The sequence below is a fragment of the Oryx dammah genome, unplaced genomic scaffold, assembly GCF_014754425.2.
Source record: "Oryx dammah isolate SB20612 unplaced genomic scaffold, SCBI_Odam_1.1 HiC_scaffold_18, whole genome shotgun sequence".
Classification (NCBI taxonomy): Eukaryota; Metazoa; Chordata; class Mammalia; order Artiodactyla; family Bovidae; genus Oryx; species Oryx dammah.
Window position 1 is genome coordinate 8,654,492 of NW_024070202.1, and position 20,428 is coordinate 8,674,919.

A 20,428-nucleotide genomic window follows, 5' to 3' on the forward strand; every position below is an offset into this window, starting at 1 on the left:
GATTTCTGATTACAGTTTCAATTTCCGCGCTTGTGATGGGTCTGTTAAGATTTTCTGTTTCTTCCTGGTTCAGTTTTGGAAAGTTGTAGTTTCCTAAGAATTTGTCCATTTCTTCCAGGTTATCCATTTTATTGGCATATAGTTGCTGATAGTAGTCTCTTATGATCCTTTGTATTTCTGTGTTGTCTGTTGTGATCTCTCCATTTTCATTTCTAATTTTATTGATTTGATTTTTCTCTCTTTGTTTCTTGATGAGTCTGGCTAATGGTTTGTCAATTTCATTTATCCTTTCAAAGAACCAGCTTTTCGCTTTGTTGATTTTTGCTATGGCCAACCAGTCCATTCTGAAGGAGAACAGCCCTGGGATTTCTTTGGAAGGAATGATGCTAAAGCTGAAGCTCCAGTACTTTGGCCACCTCATGCAAAGAGTTGACTCATTGGAAAAGACTCTGATGCTGGGAGGGATTGGGGGCAGGAGGAGAAGGGGACGACAGAGGATGAGATGGCTGGATGGCATCACCGACTCGATGGACATGAGTCTGAGTGAACTCCGGGAGATGGTGATGGACAGGGAGGCCTGGCGTGCTGCGATTCATGGGGTCGCAAAGAGTCGGACATGACTGAGCGACTGAACTGACCTGACTGACTGATAACAAAGGGGAAAAAGTGGAAATGGTAACAGATTTTATTTTCTTGGGCTGCAAAGCCACTGTGGACAGTGACTGCAGCCATGAAATTAAAAGATGCTTGCTCTTTGGAAGGAAAGCTATGACAAACCTAGACAGTGTATCAAAAAGCAGAAGCATCACTTTGCCGACAAATACCCATATAGTCAAAGCTGTGGTTTTTCTAATGGTCATGTACAGATGTGAGATTTAGACCATAAAGAATGCTGAGTGCCAGAGAATTGATGTTGCTGGAATTTGAATTGTGGTGCTTGAGAAGACTCTTGAGAGTCCCCTTGGACTGCAAGAAGATCAAACCAGTCCATCCTAAAGGAAATCAGCCCTGAATATTTATTAGGACTGATGCGGAAGCTCCAATACTTTGGCCACCTGATGTGAAGAGCCAACTCATTGGAAAAAACCCTGATGCTGGGAAAGATTGAAGGCAGGAGGAGAAGGGGGAGGTGACAGAGGATGAGATGGTTGCATGGCATCACCAACCAGCTCAGTGGATATGAGCAGACTTTAGGGTATGGTGAAGGACAGGGAAGCCTGGTATGCTGCAGTCCTTGGGGTCACAGAGGGTCACAGAGTCAGATATGACTGAGCGACTAAACAGAAACAGCCACCAGCAGTAACTTGCTGCCTGGAGTTTGTGATGGAACAGTTGAGCTGCCAAAGGCCTGAAGAGTGGTTTGCTTTAGCTGTGTCACGTTACAGGTGAGAAGACTGAGACCCAGGGAACTGAAGCGATTTGTTCTAAGATACTTGTAGTTTAGTTGCAAAGTCGTGTCCGAGTCTTTGCAGCCCCACGGACTGAAGCCTGCCAGGCTCCTCTGTCCATGGGATTTCCCAGGCAAAAATGCTGGAGTGGGTTGTCCTTTCTTTCTCCAGGGGATCTTCCCAACTCGAGGATCGAACCTGAGTATTCTGCAGTGACAGGCAAATTCTTTATCACTGAGCCGCTAGGGAAGCCCTCTGACTCACTTAGTTCTGAAGTAATATGGGTGGCATGCTTGCCTATATATTTGCTAATGTTCTGAAGGTGATTTTAGGCAAGATGTTGGTTCTGATGAAATACAGTTGTAAGTGAAAGGATTCTCGGGCATATATCCCATTATATACATACAGATGGTGCATTCTGTTTTTTTTTTTTTTTTTTCTTTTTAATTGTTCCATGTAGTCATTCACACTGCCGCTGCTATATACACTCTTACACACACAGGAGAAAAGAGAAGGCTACAACCAAAGAGAGGACAGCATGCTTTTAGATCTTGCAGGGTTAGGTTAGAGATGAAAGCAACTGTTAAGAATTATGATTCTAGTGGCATTAGAAATTTCTCCTATACTCTCCCCCTTCATTCACCACTCACTAATTCTTTCCAGTGGATGAAGCTTTTTATCCTGTAATGCTTAACGTTCAAATAATCCAGGGAGAGGTGGTACTCTGATTTTAAGTGTTCAAAGACTTGTGAATGACTGAGGATTTCTTTCTAATTGGGAGCAGATTTTGAGAGAGGATACTGAGTAAGACAAAGCTACCAGGCCCTCACTGGGTAACAGATGACGGGAAAACAAATGTAAGAGGTTGTTTCCTTGTCAAGAATTGTGCTGCTTTCGGTTTTGCATTGAATCTGGCATGGATATTCCTTTTATGAATGTCAGAAGATCATGGTGGAAGCCAGTTCTTTTTCTGGTGTTTGCCTTCATGAAGAGTGTGGAGTGAAGTAGAGATTACCCTCTGAAACGAGTGAAATGCCACTCATCAGAAAATGGTTGATTCAAAGGGACAGTTTTCGGCCCCAATGAATTCGCTTGCAGTGAGTGCCAACCTTAACAGAATTAAGTTGTGCTGTTTCAAATCCACTGCTGTGAGTTTGGGAGACAGTTGTCTGGATTTTACATAGCTCCAAGCTAAAATTGTAGGTCAAACTGTGACTTTTGGAGCCTCCAACACTGTTTGAATTGCTAACAATTTTTACTGAGTTTTGAGTCTGTGAGCTTATGATGAGTGAACCGAAGTAATGGATTCCGATGAACGTCTAAATGTGTGGGTGCCTCTCTAACCATGTTTGAAATTTTGGATTCTGTTGAATTTACTGGAAAAAAGAAAGGAACAGAAGTTTATTTTGGTATTTGTGATGATCTCTTATTTTTTTCTATTTTCAAGTACCATCAGACATCCCTGCTTATGTAAATTTTGTCACTTCAGTTTCTAAGTGGATCAAGGAAGTGTGAACAAATGCCGTCATAGAGAAAACATATCCTGTTTCCTGGTAACATTGGAATATCTGTTGTTTTCAGGCAGTACTGCTGGTGTAGCTATTTACTGTGATTGGGTTGGTCCATGGCTTGGAGTAAGAGGAAGGCTATGGCTTGCTGTGCCCTGTGTTGAGTTAAGGACAGTTAAAGCTGATGGTGAATATCATGTCTTCTGTGCCTGGAACATCCCCAGCTAGTGCCCACATCATTAAAAATATATGTAGTTAATGTAATTTTGAAAACCAATTTGTCTCAATCTATTTAAGTACTGATTACTGCCTTAATTAAATTCCCTTAATTTCAAATACTTAGTGTGACAGATTATCTTAACATATTTCAGATATTTTTTAAACAAGGAAAACATGCACAAATATTCTTGCACGTTATATTACCACACTTATGCTCATCCTATTTTAAAACACCAACACTGGGTTTAGTTAATTTCATATTATTTTTATATTTCTTTTTATGCCTTCCTAGGAATATGGGTCTACTTAATTAGATTCCTTCTAAAGGTTTCAGTAATAATGTTTTTGACTCTTCTTCGGACTGTGTAATCTTTTCTGTTGTTGTAGTTTAGTTGCTAAGTCGTGTCCAACTCTTTTGCAACCCAATGGACTGTAGCCTGCCAGGTTCCTCTGTGCATGGGATTTCCGAGGCAAGAATAAGTAGGTTGCCATTTCCTTCTCCAGGGGATCTTCCCAAACCAGGGACTGAACCCATGTCTCTGGCTTTGGCAGGCAGATTCTTTACCACTGAGCCACCACGGAAGCCCATTGTGTAATTGTTACAAATCCACAATTAAAACAATGTCTTCGCAGAATAGCTGGGGTTACAAGATCTGGAGGTGTAGACTGTTAAGTTCGGTCGCTCAGTTGTGTCCAACTCTTTGTGACCCTGTGGACTGCAGCACGCCAGGCTTCCCTGTCCATCAACAACTCCTGGAGCTCGCTCAAACTCATGTTTGACCGTTGCAGTCCACAAAAGTCTTGGTTGATTTTTTCCAGAGTGATTCAGATCTGAGTCATTGGTTAGCACTTGAGTTGAATTTTCTGTTTAAGGGTTAAATTTCACTTAGTTTTAAGAATTTAACTTATTTCCAAAAAATGTCTTCCACAGTGACGTTTCTCTACCATCTGGTCTCTCTCCACTAAACGTATTCTTTGTAAAACATTGCTTAGGCCACGTCCCGTACCCTTTCGTTTATTGCTGTGTCATATTGACCTGGTCTGTTACTGAAACATCCTGCGTTGCTGTTCTGCGCACTCGGGCTGTTAGACCCTCTTTCCACAAGCCTTGAGCACTCACTCTGGTGTTGGGTCCAGCTCCTTCTTTTTCTGGCACTGCTTGGCTCGCTCACAGTTGTGGATCCTGTTATATTCATCCTTCCTCACAACTGCCATTTGTCCTTTAATATTGACTTTTCTCTCTCAAAATCAGAATGAACTCAGGGTCTTTCAATAACTCACTTGTTCTGTTTAACCATAATTTTACTTTCTCTTTGATGCTTTATTATGTAATCACAGCTTGACCAGTAGGAATCCCTATATCCAGATTCCTATGTCCTTCTAACATTGTCCCTGACATTTTTGAAAGGATCTTAATTTTCTGGTAACAGCTGGATATTTCACAGCTGTTTTGTGCTTCCTGCCCTGTGACCTGGAATCAGGTTGCTTCCAAGGATTCCTCTTTCTTTGCAGTGGAAAATTGGAACATAGACCAGAATCTAGGCACTGGGGCTGCACATGAAAGTTAACAGTGGATCAAAGGGCTACTGTTTGGTGGTTGAAAAAAAATCTGCCTTTTTGAGGTTATAGGTTCCTGCTGATTTTTTTTTTTCCAGTTTGACATATCATGCTTTTATCCTCTGCTTTTCTTATAAGATTCTGTCACCAAGACTTTCTACTGCACCAACCACAAGCCTTTTGTTGTGAGAAGAAAGACAGATTCTATTTGGGGGCGCAAATGTAGCCCACACGCTTTCTGGGTGACTCAATTGTAAAGAATCTGCCAGCCAGTGCAGAAGACAGAGGAGATGTGGGTTCGATCCTGGGTTCGGGAAGATCCCCTGGAGAAGGAAATGGCAACCTACTCTTGCCTAAAAAATCATGTGGACAGAGGAGCCTGGCTGTCTACAGTCCATGGAATTGCAAAAAGCTGGACACAACTGAGCAGCTAAGCGTGCACACAGTGTTTACTTAGATTGCTGCCAGGTTGATGGAAGGATTCAAGCAAAGCCTTGGGCACTGGAGAGAAGCCCCAGTGTCTAGTCTGCCTTCTAGAACCCTCTTTGACACTAGAACTCTTGTCAACTCACCCTTTTCTTCACGCACCATGTGCACTTTAATAATTTAATTATGTGGCGGTGGTGGTTTAGTTGCTGAGTTGTTTCCGACTCTTGCAACCCCATGGACTGAAGTCCGCCAGGCTCCCCCTCCATGGAATTCTCCAGGCAAGAATACTGGAGTGGGTTGCTGTTTCCTTCTCCAGGGGATCTTGCCAACCCAGGGATCTTGCAGGAACCCAGGTTTCCTGCATTGCTGGTGGATTCTTTACCAACTGAGTCGCCAGGGAAGCCAGAGATGGCAGCTAGGGGGAATGAGGGCCACTCTTAATTCACCTTGCCTGGCTCCTTCTGGGGGCAAGACCCCTCCCTGATGAGCTAATGAGCTCAGTGAGGCTGCTTCCCCATATCCTTCTGAAGGGCCTGGATTCTGCTCTCTGCTGTGCTGTGGTTAACAGAGATGGCCAGATCAAGTTTAAGTTGCTGGTCCTAAATACTGGAAACTGGAAGCTTTTCCAGAACAGTCACTTTGCCCTACGTGGAAAACGCAAGTATGGATTACTCTCCTTGGATGAAGGTACCTGTACAAAGCGGGCCTGATACTGGTTTTATTCATACAAACCCAAGTGAAGGGGACACAAGCATAAACTGTGTATTAATTTAGTTATGTGGAGAATTTTTTCACGGGTTTTATATTGCTGATGGAGTTATGTCATGCAGAAAGCTCCCAATAATATGGTCATTTATGGATAGCAATCCTAAGAAATGTTGCTTATCTCTCTTGGATCTGATACAGTGTATCAGGTATAGAAAGTGGTACCTGCCACATGTTCCTAAGAACATTCTGCTCAAATATGAGTGTTTCAGGCAATTCACTAAAGCGAGTTTATTAGTTTTCTGTTGGTATGTAACGCATTGCTACATACTTACTAGCTTATTGTCTTACAGTTTCTGTATTTTACACGTCCAGGCATAGCATAGCTTATTTTTCTTCTCTAGGTCTCACTGGGCTGAAGTCAAGGTGTTGGCCATGGTTGTGCATCTCACCAGGGGCTTGGGATTGACTTATAAGCTCACTAGTTGTTGGCAGGACTCATTTTCTTGTGGTTGTAGGACAGTGGTCCCCGTTTGTTCCAATTGTCAGTAACTACTGTCAGCCCTTAGAAACCACCCTCCAGTCTGTGCCCTGTGGGCCCCATGGGCAGTCATAGTGTGAAATGTTGACTTTCTTCCAGGCTAACCAGATCATATCTCTGCCTTTCTCTTCTGAAGCCAACTAGAGAAAATGCTCTGCTTTTAAAGGGCTCACCTGATTAGGTCAGGCCCAGCAGGCTACTCTCCCATTTGTCATACCACATAAAGGAACCGTGGTGTGACATCTCATCGTAGTCACTCTCAAAGGGAAGGGTATTATTCAAAGGCTTCTCTCATAGCTCAGTCAGCAAAGAATCTGCCGGCAATGCGGGAGACCTGGGTTCGATTTCTGGGTGGGGAAGATCCCCTGGAGAAGGAAATGGCACCCCACTCCAGTATTCTTGCCTGGAGAATCCCATGGACAGAGGAGCCTGGAGGGCTACAGTCCATTGGGGTCACAAGAGTTGGACACGACTGAACAACTAAAGTGAGAGAGAGAAAGGTCAATTGGGTGTTGTAGAATTCTGCTTATCACAGTGAGCTTGTAGTTTAAAAATACTTTTACTGATAGCATTTTATGAATATATATGTATGTTTATTATTTGTATGTCAAGATTGCTGTGGTTTGTGTTTTTTTTTTTTTGGTTTGTTTGTGACAGTAGATCTTGAATAATAAATATTGCAGAACTTCAGCCCTTTTAGCAAGAGAGCATGAAGACTGATAATTTGGATGAATCCTCTTAAATTTGGTGGATTAATTCTAGAGAAACTTGTTGCACTTCACTGTGGGCCAGGCACTGAGCCAGTAAGGAAGGGGTTAAGTGATATATACAACATCCTTGTCTGCATGGAAATGCATCAGAAGATGCTGAGTCTCCCCTGTGTTCTTCTGATGAGCTGCCTGGAAAATATGACACTCTGCAAACCACCATAGAATATTGATATCTTTCTAAATTATCATATGAATTAGAAACTGACTAGCAAGAAATATGGTTGTGAATGTAGTAAGGAAAGTCACATCCAAGGCATGTGTTTGAACAAGTATACTGTTTCCCAGAAGTTCATTTTGCATTAGTAGTTGTTTTCTACTTGTATTTAGTCATTTGCTGATGATGATCAGAGAAGGCGATGGCACCCCACTCCAGGACTCTTGCCTGGAAAATCCCATGGACGGAGGAGCCTGGTAGGCTGCAGTCCCTGGGGTCGCGAAGAGTCGGACACGACTGAGCGACTCCACTTTCACTTTTATGTATTGGAGAAGGAAATGGCAACCCACTCCAGGGTTCTTGCCTGGAGAATCCCAGGGACGGGGGACCCTGGTGGGCTGCTGTCTATGGGGTCTCGCAGAGTCGGACACGACTGAAGCAACTTAGCAGCAGCAGCAGCAGCAAAAATGATAAACATGAAATATTTAAGAATGTTTGTGGGAAATATTTTAATTTCAGAAAATTTTGTTGAAATACTTTTTCCTCTTAAAAATAAGGATTGGGCTGCCTTTTTTGTCTTCATGGCTTTAGAGAACTTGGTTTTCCACAGGTGTACAGTTTACACTGATGTTTACAATTATCATGCGTGTCTCTTTAGTAGGATGCTACCTGACTGAAAACATGTTACTGTAGGGCTCTTAATATAAGGCATGAAGAAAGAGATAAGGCTGTCATCACAGTATATTCTGTAACAGTTTCTCTTAAAGAGTTATCAAAATTTCCGATCCAATGTACCTGTGTCTCTTAAAGTTAACAAAAAACCGTGTGAATATTAGTTTTCTCAGAGTTGGAGGCAGGAAGCAAATGAAGGGTTTATATGACTTTATCTGACATGAGTTTATATGAGTTTATCATAAACTGGCTAAGAAGTAAGTTCGTTCCTTTTTAGGTTTGAGGGTGCTCTTCTTTCCTCTGCCAACATATTGAAGTGACATTTGTCATTTTACCTTCTCCCTCGCTATGGTGTGCTGGTGTATGTGTGCTAAAATGTTATATTTTATAGTAAAATTTCCCTATACGTTTGCAGGAGTTTTTCCCCCACGCGTTTCCTCATGAATGTGGCAAAAAAACCTTTTTTGATAAAGTCGAATTTACTAAGATAGTTCAAAGAGCTTGAATAAAAAGTAGAATGTAGAATTAAGTACAGTGCTGTGTTAGCTCCTTATTATCTTTGGCAAAATTAAGAGTTTCCATGGGGTTTATACTTCCTGGTGCTACTTTCAAGGATAGGGTTGGAGTTCAAACATGATCATCATTTTCCCATTATCATTGCATCAATTCAACCCCCATTTGTACCTGTTTATGTTATCATTTTACACACATTTATCACCTTGCTTGATAGTTATATGTAAATCTTCTTTTAAGAAATTCAGTATTTTATGGCTGAAACACAGAGATTAATTTCTTTCTGAAAGTATCACAGTGGATTGAAAGACCCGTGAGTTGGTTGGTCCCTTTGTTTTATTTTTCTCAAGCATACTTTATAGCTTCTGTGTACAGATTTGCACAGATTTTGTCAGATGTATCACTAAGTATTTTATATTGCTTGAAACTGTTATAAATGGTGTTATTTTTAGTTAAAATTTCTGATTGTTATTAATATCTGAAAATACAAATGATTTTTGTATATTGGTCTTATATCTTGCACCCTTGATCAACATGTTAATTCTAGTGTTTTTGCTTTTTTCTTGGTAGATTTCATTCAACATAGATGATAATATCTTCTGTGAATAAAGTTGGTCTTATTTTCTCCTTTTCAGTGTGGATGTCTTTTATTCCCTTTTTCTTTCCTTGTGGCATTGTCTGGAACTTGTAATATAATGCTAAGTCAACATGACGAGAGTGGACATCCTGTTCTTGGGAGAAAGGCATTCAGTTTAACCATTTGCTGTTGGTTTAGAATCTAGGACTCCTTACCTGAGTGCCTGTGACTCAGAGTCTTGTATGAGGTTCCAGTCAAGCAGGGGCAGGGGCGGTGGTCACACTTGAAGGCTCAACTCATGTGGTTGTTGGCAGTCCTTCTCATAAATGCGCCTCTCTACAGAACCACTTTCTGATGTGGCTGCTGACTTTGCCTTGGATAGTGATCTAGGAGACGGGATGGGAGTGAGGAGGTACCAATACGGAAGCCACAGTCTTTTTATAATCTTCTCTCAGAAGTGACAGCCCGTGATTTCTGCCGTATTCTGTTTATTGGATCTAAGTCAGCAAGTACAGCCCACGTGGAAGATTGGCAGACGAAAGAAGAGTGTAGCTGCCTGAAAGTGGCCATCATGGGGAGCTGTTTTAGAAATTTCTGATGTTGTGTAATAAAATGGTGAATTGCACGTTTTTGAGTATTAAGCCAACCTTGCCTTCCTGGGATTAATGCCACTTTTTCCTTACTTACTATCCTTTTTATATATTGTTGAATTCAGTTTGTTAAAAATGTGCCAATAATTTTTAATCTATATTCATCAGAGAAATGGATCTGTAGTTTTCTTATTTTTATCTGGTTTTAGTGATGGAATGATGCTGGCTTCGTATAATGAGTGAGGAAGTATCTCCTTCTCTTTAATATTTTGGAAGAGTTTCTGTGAAATTGGTGTTTTTTTCCCTTAAATGTTTGGTTTACTTCACCAGCAATCTTTTCTGGTCCTGGCATTTTCTTTGGGATAAGGCTTTTGGTTACACCTTTGATTTCAAGTGAACTTTGGTAGTTTTTATCTTTCGAGGAATTTGCTTCATCTAAGTTGCTGGACTTACTGGCATAAAGTTCTTGATAATGTCTGTTGGATGAGTAGTGATGCTGTCTCTCTCATTTCTGTTACTGGCAATGCATGTTATTTCCCTTTCTTTCTTATCAGTCCGGCTAGAGGTGTATCCGTTTGTTTTTTAATCTTCTCTGAAAACTAGCTTTCGGTTTCATTGATTTTCTTTGTGGTTTTTCATTTTCTATTTCATTTATTTCCATGATGATATATTTTCATTATGTTAATTCTCTGCTTATTTTAGGTTTTAATAAGTGTTCTTTTTCTGCCTAGTATTTTAAGGGGTGCTCTTTTTTAAAAACAAGTTTATTTATTTATCTGGCTGCCTGGGGTCTTAGTTGTGGCATGCAGGAGCTTCTGTTGCCGTGCGTGGGCTTGCTCGTTGGGGTGCATCGGCTTAGTTACTCTGAGGCGTGTGGGACTCAGTTCCCTGAAAGTGAAGTTGCTCAGTCGTGTCCGACTCTTTGCAACCCCGTGGACTGTAGCCTACCAGGTTCCTCCGTCCGTGGGATTTTCCAGGCAAGAATACTGGAGTGGGTTGCCATTTCCTTCTCCAGGAGATCTTCCCAACCCAGGGATTGAATCCGGGCCTCCTGCACTGTGGGCAGACACTTTACCGTCCGGCCACGCTGACCAGGGATCAAACCCGCATCCCCTGCATTGCAAAGCGGATTCTTAACCACTGAACCACCAGAGTGATCCCTTAAGGTGTACTCTGACGACTTTGAGACTTTTTATTCAACTAATTCAAGAGACTTTCTAATTCCCCTATTGTTTAGTTTCCAAATATTTCCTGTCTTCTCTTTTAAAGTACTTTTTTTCCTCTGCCCCCTTTTTAAGATACTCTCTTTTTTACTGATTTTAAGCAGTTTGATTTTGATGTACCTTCGTGTTATTTTCTCTAGATTTCTTATATTTAGAGTTCATTGACTCCTCAGGTTCATGTGTTTATATGTTGCAATTCAGCTGCTTCAGTGAGATGAGTGGTTTCATATCCATATCACATCTACTGCTTCTTGCTTTCATATCTGTATGAGGAACACGTGAACTCTTAAAAGTACTGAATGCGTTTAATATTGTGATAAATTGTTAGTTCTTAATAAGGAGTAGAGGACTCTGCCTTGTCTTTTAAAGATATCTTCAGCAGTTTTGTGATATTGTAAAAAGTATGTTGATCTCCTTCTTATTGGATTTAATTAAAATTCAACCTATGCTTGGTAGTTCAGATACATTCATAGGACAGAGTTGATACTTAGTATTTAATCCAAATTTTGCTTCAATAACTTCAAATAATTTAATTATACACTTTACTATTTTCAAAAAATTACATGTCAAGCATGTTTATTATACAGTTCAAAAAATACAAGGGTATGTAAAAAGTAAGTAATCTTACCCTTTGCCCCTTCAGTTCTGCTTATCTGGAGGTATCTTAACACTTTGGTGTATTTCCTTCTATACCTTTATATTAATATGTGCTCATACACACACATACAAATATCTCTATCTGTCATATATATATATATCTATTTATATCCATACACATAGTTTCATTTCTTGCCAGTATGGAATCATCCCATACGTATTACTCAGACACTTAAATGTTTGCTTTAACCATATGAGATTTTCTTAGATACCGTCTGTTTTCCTGCTTTCTTAAATAGGAATGCGGAAACTTTTCGCAAGAAGAAAAAATAAAACTTTAAAAGCAAATCAGAGTCATCTTTTCTGTAGACTGCACAATAAAGTTCCCTTACTTTATAGACCAGCTAGAGGCCATGAAGTTACTAAGTAAAAATGTCTTGAGAATATATGGAGAATGAAAGAGCTGGAACATACAATGGAAAGCAAGGAGCAAACATCAGAGAGACTAAAATAAAGTGAGAGTGGTTCAGATTATGCTGGAAGAGAATGAGGAAAATTGAGAAGGAAATAGGGGTGTAGTGAAGTAATACATACAAAATTTTGAAATGAGTGTCATTCTGTTTTTCTATGTGGTATTATTTTTCCTTTTCATCTGTTAGTTTTAGTATTAGAAACAACATTGCTTTCAACTTTCAGTATCTCTAACCATTAGCCCTTTTATATGCGCCATTCTAGTTTAGAGATGAAATCAAGATGGGGATAGATTTTAAACATGTATTCAAGCTTTAAAGTTTTGAAGGACATAGCGGTGTTTTTCTCTAGCCATGTTAGTTGCTTCTGTGATGGGCCATCAATTAAAATGCCCTTCTGAATTAATTGAACTGATTTTTTAAAAAAAAATAAAGGCAAATTATCCATCTTTTAGTGATTCAGAAATAATCCCACTTGCAGTCAGGTGGTAAAATAAATGACAGAGTTCGAGAACCACCTCAGGGCACTAGCAGCCTAGGTGTTAAGCTTCCTGTTTTAGGGATAACATTTTCAGTGTCAGCCCTCAGCAAATATAATCAAAGTGTTAGTTGCTCAAAGTGTTAGTGTCTGTCCGACTGACTCTTTGTGACCCCGCCAGGCTCCTCTGTCCATGGAATTCTCCAGGTAGGAATACTGGAGTAGGTAGCCATTCCCTTCTCTAGGGGATCTTCCCAACCCAATGATTGAACCTGGGTCTCCTGCATTGCAGGCAGATTCTTTACCATCTAAGCCACCAGGGACGCCCCCAGCAAGTATGGTAAGTGGAATGATGGTGACGAGTTTTTCATATTGTGGTTTAAGCTGGTATAGCTTTTAGAATATAGCCTTTGGGGGTATTTCCTGAGATAAAAATGGGCATGCTTTATAGGATAATAAATCCTCATGTGTAGTGATTTAAAGTTTCAGTGGAGTGATCTGAATTTAATTTCTCTCTCTCTTTTTCCCCCAGATATGTGTCACAAAGATGTCCACACGAAACTGCCCAGGAATGGACTCAGTGATCAAACCCCTGGACACAATTCCTGAGGATAAGAAAGTCAGGGTTCAGAGGACACAGAGCACTTTTGACCCGTTTGAGAAACCCGCTAATCAAGTGAAGAGGGTGCATTCTGAGAACAATGCTTGCATTAACTTTAATAAGAGCTCCTCCGCTGGCAAAGAGTCTCCTAAAGTTCGGCGGCACTCCAGCCCCAGCTCGGTGAGTGCGGTCTTCTCACTTACCAACGGGTGAGCAGAGCAGGTGGCACAATGTGCAGGGAGATAGCAGGTGGCTTTATCAGCACACTATTATGCATTCTCTCCTTAGGTGGTTCAACATTTTCTGAAAGAGTGTGCAGGCATGCGCAAATACCAACTATATATACAAACTCTTGATTCACAGGCACCCAGCAAGCCAATGAGAAATGATTAAACTTATTTTTGGAAAAATTATTTTTTTCCCCTTGCTGTTTCCAGTTAGAGGAATTTGTCATTTAAACTCCTTGGGTAATTCAAACTCTTGGAGAGGATTTTCAGACTTTACTGTGTTGGCAGGCAGTAAGGATAGTTTTGAATTTGACAGATTCACAAAGAATTTCATTTCAGGATACTTGTTAAAAGTTGTTCACTTGTCTTAGTACAGTTGGTTTTCGTTGTCAATATTTTAAAAATTAGGAGCTAGACATTGAAATTGATCTTATAAAGAGAAATCTTATTCATCACAAGGAAATTTTCTGAGGTCAAACTGTATTAAAGCAAGTCTTGCCTTTGGGCCCGAGAAGGTATAAAATTCTGAGATGATTGCTGCTTTTTGACTGTAAAGAATTTTATTGAAACTCATCTTTCCAAGACTGGCCTGCGTTTAACATTGTTAAAAAAAAAAAAAAAGCTTTATGATCTTTTGAAATTCAGTAATTTTCAGATTTAACCCACACTGAAAAACTTTATGACATAGTCTAAGAATTTAAAGGGTGAGAGAAGAGTGCTAAGAGAATTTTGATTCTGTCATCTTGCTAAGAAACGTATTCCATTTCACAAACTTTAAATATTAAATTCCACGATGGTCAAAACAGAGCAAGAAATGTCAGCTGCTAGAATATTGACACTTCAATTTAAGTGAAGTGTGGGATACTACGAAAATCTTATGTCACAGGTTTTTTGTTGTTGTTGTTGTTAATGAAGTGAAAATAAATATTGTTAATGCAGCCTTTTTGAGGAGAATTGATCGTCTGGGTTTCCCCAGATTGGTCCCTGTAATCTTGTCTATGATTGCGGTGTAGTGTCTGTCTAGGGCACACATACAACAGTAACACTTGGGAAAACTTTTAGATTTAGTATCATTTAGAAGAAATGAAAAGAATCTCTGAGAATGATTAAACTTCTGTTATGGCAAGAGAATTATATACATATTTTACTACATATATCATTTGTTCAGTTGTGTCAGACTCTTTGTGGCCCCGTGGACTGCAGCCTGCCAGGCTCCTCTGTCCATGGAATTCTCCAGACAAGAATATTGGAGTGAGTAGCCATTTCCTTCTCCAGGGGATCTTCCCGACCCAGGAATCAAGCCTAGGTCTCTTGCATTGCAAGCACATTCTTACCACCTGAGCCACCAGGGAAGCCCATTTTACTGTATAGTTATCTTAATAATGTTATTTGTCACCCTACATGATATATAGAAATTGGCATTGAGATATTGCAATGAGGCAAACTTATTCACTGTTTATATGAAAATCAAATTAAACTAGTTATTCTGTGTTTTATCTTCAATCCTAGTTATTGTCCAATGGTGCATTATTTCTTTTCTTGCTCAGATTGTTCCTGCTTTAGTCATTGGTCATTGGGAGCTCTTTTATGTTGGCCCCTGTGTCCTTTTGAGATGTCTCGTCCCCCCCTTTTTTTAAAAATTGTTGAAGTGTTTATTATTTATTTACTTACTTATTTTTAATTGAAGGATGACTGCTTTGCAGTATTGTGCTGGTTTCTGCCATACATCAACATGAATCAGCCTTTGATACACTATGTCCCACCTCCCATCCCATCCCACCCCTCTAGGTTGTCACAGAGCCCTGGCATTGAGTTCCCTGTGTTACACAGTGAATCCCCACTGGCTGTCTGCTTTACATATGGCAATGTTTGTGTTTCAATGCTATTCTCAATTTGTCCCATGTACTTTTTCAAAAACTATTAAAAAATTTTTTTAATATTAAAAATTTTGTTTATTATTTTTAGTTGATTGGTGATTAGTTTACAATATTGGTTTGATTTCTGTCATACATCAACATGAATTAGCCATAGGTGTACATATGTCCCCTCCCTCTTGAATCTCCTTCCCACCCCTCTAGGTTATTACAGAGCCCCAGTTTGAGTTCTCTCAGTCATATTGCAAATTCCCATGGGCTGAAAAAGACCCATGTACCCCAGCATGCATTGCAGCACTGTTTACAATAGCCAAGACATGGAAGCAACCTAGGTGTTCATCGACAGGTGAATAGATAAAGAAGCTGCGGTACATACATATAATGGAATACTACTCAGCCATAAAAAGGAGTGCATTTGAGTCAATTCTAATGAGGTGGATGAACCTAGAGCCTATTATGTGGAGTGTTTTTGGAGCACTTCTGTACTTTCTTGTCCTACAAGTTGCTCTTGGCTTATCTTGTATTTTCCCAGCCCCAGACCCAGATTCAGCTATTTCTCCAGAGAGCCCTGTTTCCTTTTATTGAAGCATGGTATTTAGAAACCAGGATTGGGTGTTGGGTGTGTTTGCTGCTAGTAGGGGTCATATAACCTTAAAAGTCAATGTGTACATCATAGTATAAATAACAATGGGGGGATTTTGATATTTAATTGTGATTTGAAATAAGGGATTTGCTAAAATTCTTTTCAAGGAAAGTTGAGACTTGTCTGATATATTCTGTATTTCTCTTTCTTTCTTTTTTTGTTGTTGCTATTGTTCAGTCAATAAGTCTTGTCCAACTCTGCGACCCCATGAACTGCAGCATGCCAGGCTTTCCTGTCCTTTACTATCTCCCAGAATTTGCTCAAACTCATGTCCATTGAGTCAGTGATGCCATCCAACCATCTCATTCTCTGTCACCCCCTTCTCCTCCTGCCTTCAATCTTTCCCAGCATCAGTGAATTGACACTTCTCATCAGGTAGCCAAAGTATTGAAGCTTCAGCTTCAGTATCAGTCCTTTCAGTGAATATTCAGGGTTGATTTCCTTTAGGATTGACTGGTTTAATTTCTTTGCTGTCCAAGGGACTCTCCAGATTCTTCTCCAGCACTATCTTCTTTCTTTTACTTTTTATTTTATACCGGAAAGTGAAAGTTAAGTCGCTTAGTCATGTCTGAGTCTTTGGGACCCCACGGACTGTAGCCTACCAGGTTCCTCTGTTCATGGGATTTTCCAGGCAAGAATACTGGAGTGGGTTGCTGCTGAGGTCCAGCCTCAGCAGAGTCCAGGGATATCCTCAGGATGGATGACGTTGGCGAATGAAGAAAGATAGATAAAGAGATAAAGAGACAAGGGGTGACCAAGCTTCTGTGAGCGAGGCCCATTTACTTTATTCTTCTCGGGGCTTTTATACCCTGAGTTATACATACAGCAAGGTGAAAAATGCAGAGTCAACTCAACATTCCATCAGTAATAACTTTTATTGATATCAGGTTCCTTCCTGCAAAAGTCTTATTCTTTGTACATCATCTTCTATTCTGGAGGCCTGTTGATATTCCATGACCTCCTTTTGATAAAGGTTGGTCAGCCAGAACACCAGAACAATGGTGTTTCCTTAAAGTGTTTCTTCTTAAATTCTTAGCCTGCATCACCCTTAAAGTACAGAGTTAAATTTTTATGGAGCAAAGATTCAGCAGGTTACAGCAAAGAAAGAACTTATTAACTCAAAGTCTAATGTTGCTAATGCTAAGGCTATTACTTGTTTTTTCTACATCCTGACTAAATGCACTCCCAGGAACACAATGGATAAGGGATGTGAGAACTCGGCAGTAAGCATTGCATAGGCTCAACAATGTTGCAAGAGTCTGGATAAAGCTGCCAAGTAAGCTAGAATGCTAACAGAGGGTTTGAAACACTCCTTTCATGCCCAGGAGATTTATCAACTAGAGCCCTAAGTTAACTCTTTTGGTCAGAGACAGCCCCTTGCTAGTGTCAGAAGAGCTGGTGAAAGACATAAAATAATAAGACAGACAGATTCTGGTTCGGGGGTAGATGCTCGAGCAAGTTCAGGGGGTCCCTTGAGTCCTGATCTTGCCTTTGCCTGTCAGGCCTCTTCCTCATGACCTTTGCCATGGGTGGGATTTTCCACGCTGGCTCCCGGCAGGTTGCCATTTCCTTTTCCAGGAGATCTTCCCAACCCAGGGATTGAACCCGCATCTCCAGCATTGTAGGCAGACGCTTTACCGTCTGAGCCACCAGGGAAGTCCAGTCCTTTATACTGGAGGATAGGTGATTAATGGGGCTTCCCTGGTAGCTCAGCTGGTGAAGAATCGCCTGCAATGCAGGAGACCCTGGTTCAATTCCTGGATTGGGAAGATCCCCTGAAGAAGTGATAGGCTACCCAGTCCAGTATTCTTGGGCTTCCCTGGTGGCTCAGACAGTAAAGAATCTGCTTGCAATGCAGGATACCTGGGTTCGATCCCTGGATTGGGAAGATCCCCTGGAAGAGGGATGGCAACCCACTGCAGGATTCTTGCCAGGAGGATTCCATGGACAGAGGATCCTTGTGGGCTACAGTCCATGGGGTCGCAAAGAGTCAGACGTGACTGAGCGACTAAGCACAGCATAGGTGACTGATAATGTTATGTTAGTTTCAGGTGTTTAGCAAAGTGATTCAGTTATGCGTTTATATGTTATCTATACTTTTTCAGATTATTTTCCCATTTAGGTTGTCACATAACATTGAGCAGAGTTCCCTGTGCTATACAGTAGGTCCTTGTTGGTTATCTGTTTTAAATATAGCAATGTGTGTGTGTCAAATAGGGGCAGACTCAGGGAGGGTGGCAATGGCAACATCAACAGCAAATAAAGATGAGGAGGTTTCTCCGTGAACCTCAGAAGAGGAGTGAGGGGAGCAGACCGGGGACAATTTTAAGAAGCCTGTGGTATCAGAAAGTGTAGTGGAGGAAGCTCAGGAAAGGCCAGGGGACTAGGGACTTCTCTCAGAGCCCGGGAACCCCAGCATGGCTGTCAGGCACATGCTGGCGCCTCGTGAGGACAGCAGCCGCATGCGGAGGGGACTTCAACGCACCTGTGGGTGGATGCAGGCCCAGAGACCACGGAGTGCCTGCTGGTCTTTCTCCTTGCGTTCTCTAGAATAGCAGATTGGAGCACCTTTTCAGGGCAAAGCCTTGTACTGAGTAGACTTCTGTGCAGGGCAGTGTCAATAGGGAAAAATAAATTCCAGAAAGAAGTGTTGAAGTGAAACAAAAGGGGAAATCTCAACGTATGTGATATTGTCATCTTTTTTTCTTTTTACTTCATGAAAACAGAGCAAAGAACTTTACTCCATAAAGCTAGAAAAGCTATCTTGGTCATCCCCTTCTCAAACTACTGAAATATTCCTTTCCCTTAAAAATAACTAATAGAAAAATGATTGGTTGAATCCCATACAAATCTGTCAAAAAAAGAGAGAATAAGGAGTAGCATATCATCTCTACAGATAATGAGAGCAAATGAGAAGGGGCACAGTTTTCCTTATTGCAGATTTATGATGCTATATTTGGAAAAAACCAAAGAATCAGTAGGAATACTATAAACAGTGAGAGAAGTTAGTCAGATTGCAGATTGTAACATTAATATACAAAACCCAATAGATACCATTATAAGGACAAATAAGAATTAGTATTGAGATACTTCCCTGCTGGTCTAGCAGTTAAGATTCCAGGCTTCCACTGCAGTGGGTGCTGGGTTGATCCCTGATGGGAGAACTAAGACCCCACATGCTGTGTGGTGTGGCCAGGAAAAAAAAGAATTAGTGTTGAAAACTGGTAAATAAAGCAGATGATTAAGCATTTATTTTCAGTGATTTCTATATGAGATTCACCTCAAGGTAATCTAGTCCATCGATGAAGGGAAGTTTCTCTTTTAGAAGCGTTGGTTTCTCAGTTGTGTCTGACTCTTTGCGACCCCGTGGACTGTAGCCCACGAGGCTCCTCTGTCCATGGAATTCTTCAGGCAAGAATCCCGACCAGGGGTCAAACCTGTGTTTCCTGCATTGCAAGGCAGATTCTTACCCACTGGACCACCAGGAAAGTCTCCTTCCCTACTTTTTGCCTTTAGTTAATATACAGTCTTTACAGGCTTGAAATGATGCGAGTACCATTGTTAGTGAGGTCACATAGTATACTATGATTAAGTTTCTTTGCTTGTGCAACTTTTTGTTTTTCCTGGTTGTACTTACCTCTTCTTTTCGCTTGTTTGCTATTAATTCAATTAATTAATAGAGTTTTAATCACAAATTGAGGCCCCAAACTGTTTGATAAAGCTAGAACACTCCTCTGAAACAAGTCAGAATGAGGTCATCTGTCGGGTTTTGTCTCCTCATGGTTCTCCACTGGCCTCATCCAGTCTGGACTGCTCCATCTCCTACTCGCTGCCAGGAGCATCCTTTCATTCCTCCAAAGCTGAATGGCCAATCTAGATGTCAGCATATGTAAGCCTAGTTGCTGTTTCCCGAGATGATCAAGAAGGGGCTCAGGCCCTTTTTTGTGTATTGTTTTCGTTCAGTCTGATTCTTAATCCTGATTTTCATAATTCTTGGTGTCCCAGTTACAAGCCTTTCACGTTCAACCTCTTCAGAGAATAAACCTTTCCTGGGATCAGGGATGGACAGACACCTGATTGGGAGAGTCTAGGGGAAAGGACTTGTTCTTTAAATCTAATTGGACCAATCATTATGGTTTTCACTCCTCCTTGAAGTTCAGCTTCCAATTCTTGAGCGTTTCAGGGATTCTGAAGTGGGAATTGACTTATTTCTCATTGATTCCCACCCTTGGTGTCCACCTGTGGTCATCGTCCTTGTCAGTGACCTCCTATCCATTTGTTTCCCAAAATTTGTTTCTCAAAGTTTTGTTTGTATCTTGTCTGCAATCTTCCCCTTATTCATTCAGTTGCTCTTCTAAGTTATAACTTTGCTTTCATTTTAATACAGATTGGTGTATGGGGGGGAAATAAATACTTGTGTTCAAGACACCATGTGCTCAAGTCACTCTGTCATGCCCAACTCTTTTGCGACCCCATGGACTGTAGCCCAGCAGGCTCCTCTGTCCATGGGATTCTCCAGGCAAGAAAACTGGAGTGGGTTGCCATTTCCTTCTCCAGGGGATCTTCCTGACTCAGGGATCAAACCCGAGTCTCCTGTGTCTCCTGTTTCAGCAGGCCAATTCTTTGTCACTGTGCTACCTGGGAAGCCCTGTGTTACTCTTTAACAGGGGGCTTACCAAGGGAACAGATTGA

General features: G+C 40.9%; 1 protein-coding gene across 3 annotated transcripts in view; it reads left to right on the forward strand.

Annotated features, from left to right (window-relative positions):
* CDK14 (cyclin dependent kinase 14) overlaps window positions 1–20,428 on the forward strand; it is a 557,423-nt gene that overhangs the window by 143,330 nt on the left and 393,665 nt on the right. For 2 of the 3 annotated variants that reach the window (XM_040260248.1, XM_040260249.1), the window contains one exon: window positions 12,924–13,172. In XM_040260248.1, coding sequence (XP_040116182.1) covers window positions 12,924–13,172 — 249 coding nt within the window. Of the gene's footprint in view, window positions 1–12,923; window positions 13,173–20,428 lie in introns of those variants that run through there. The other variant, XM_040260250.1, reaches the window with a different exon arrangement.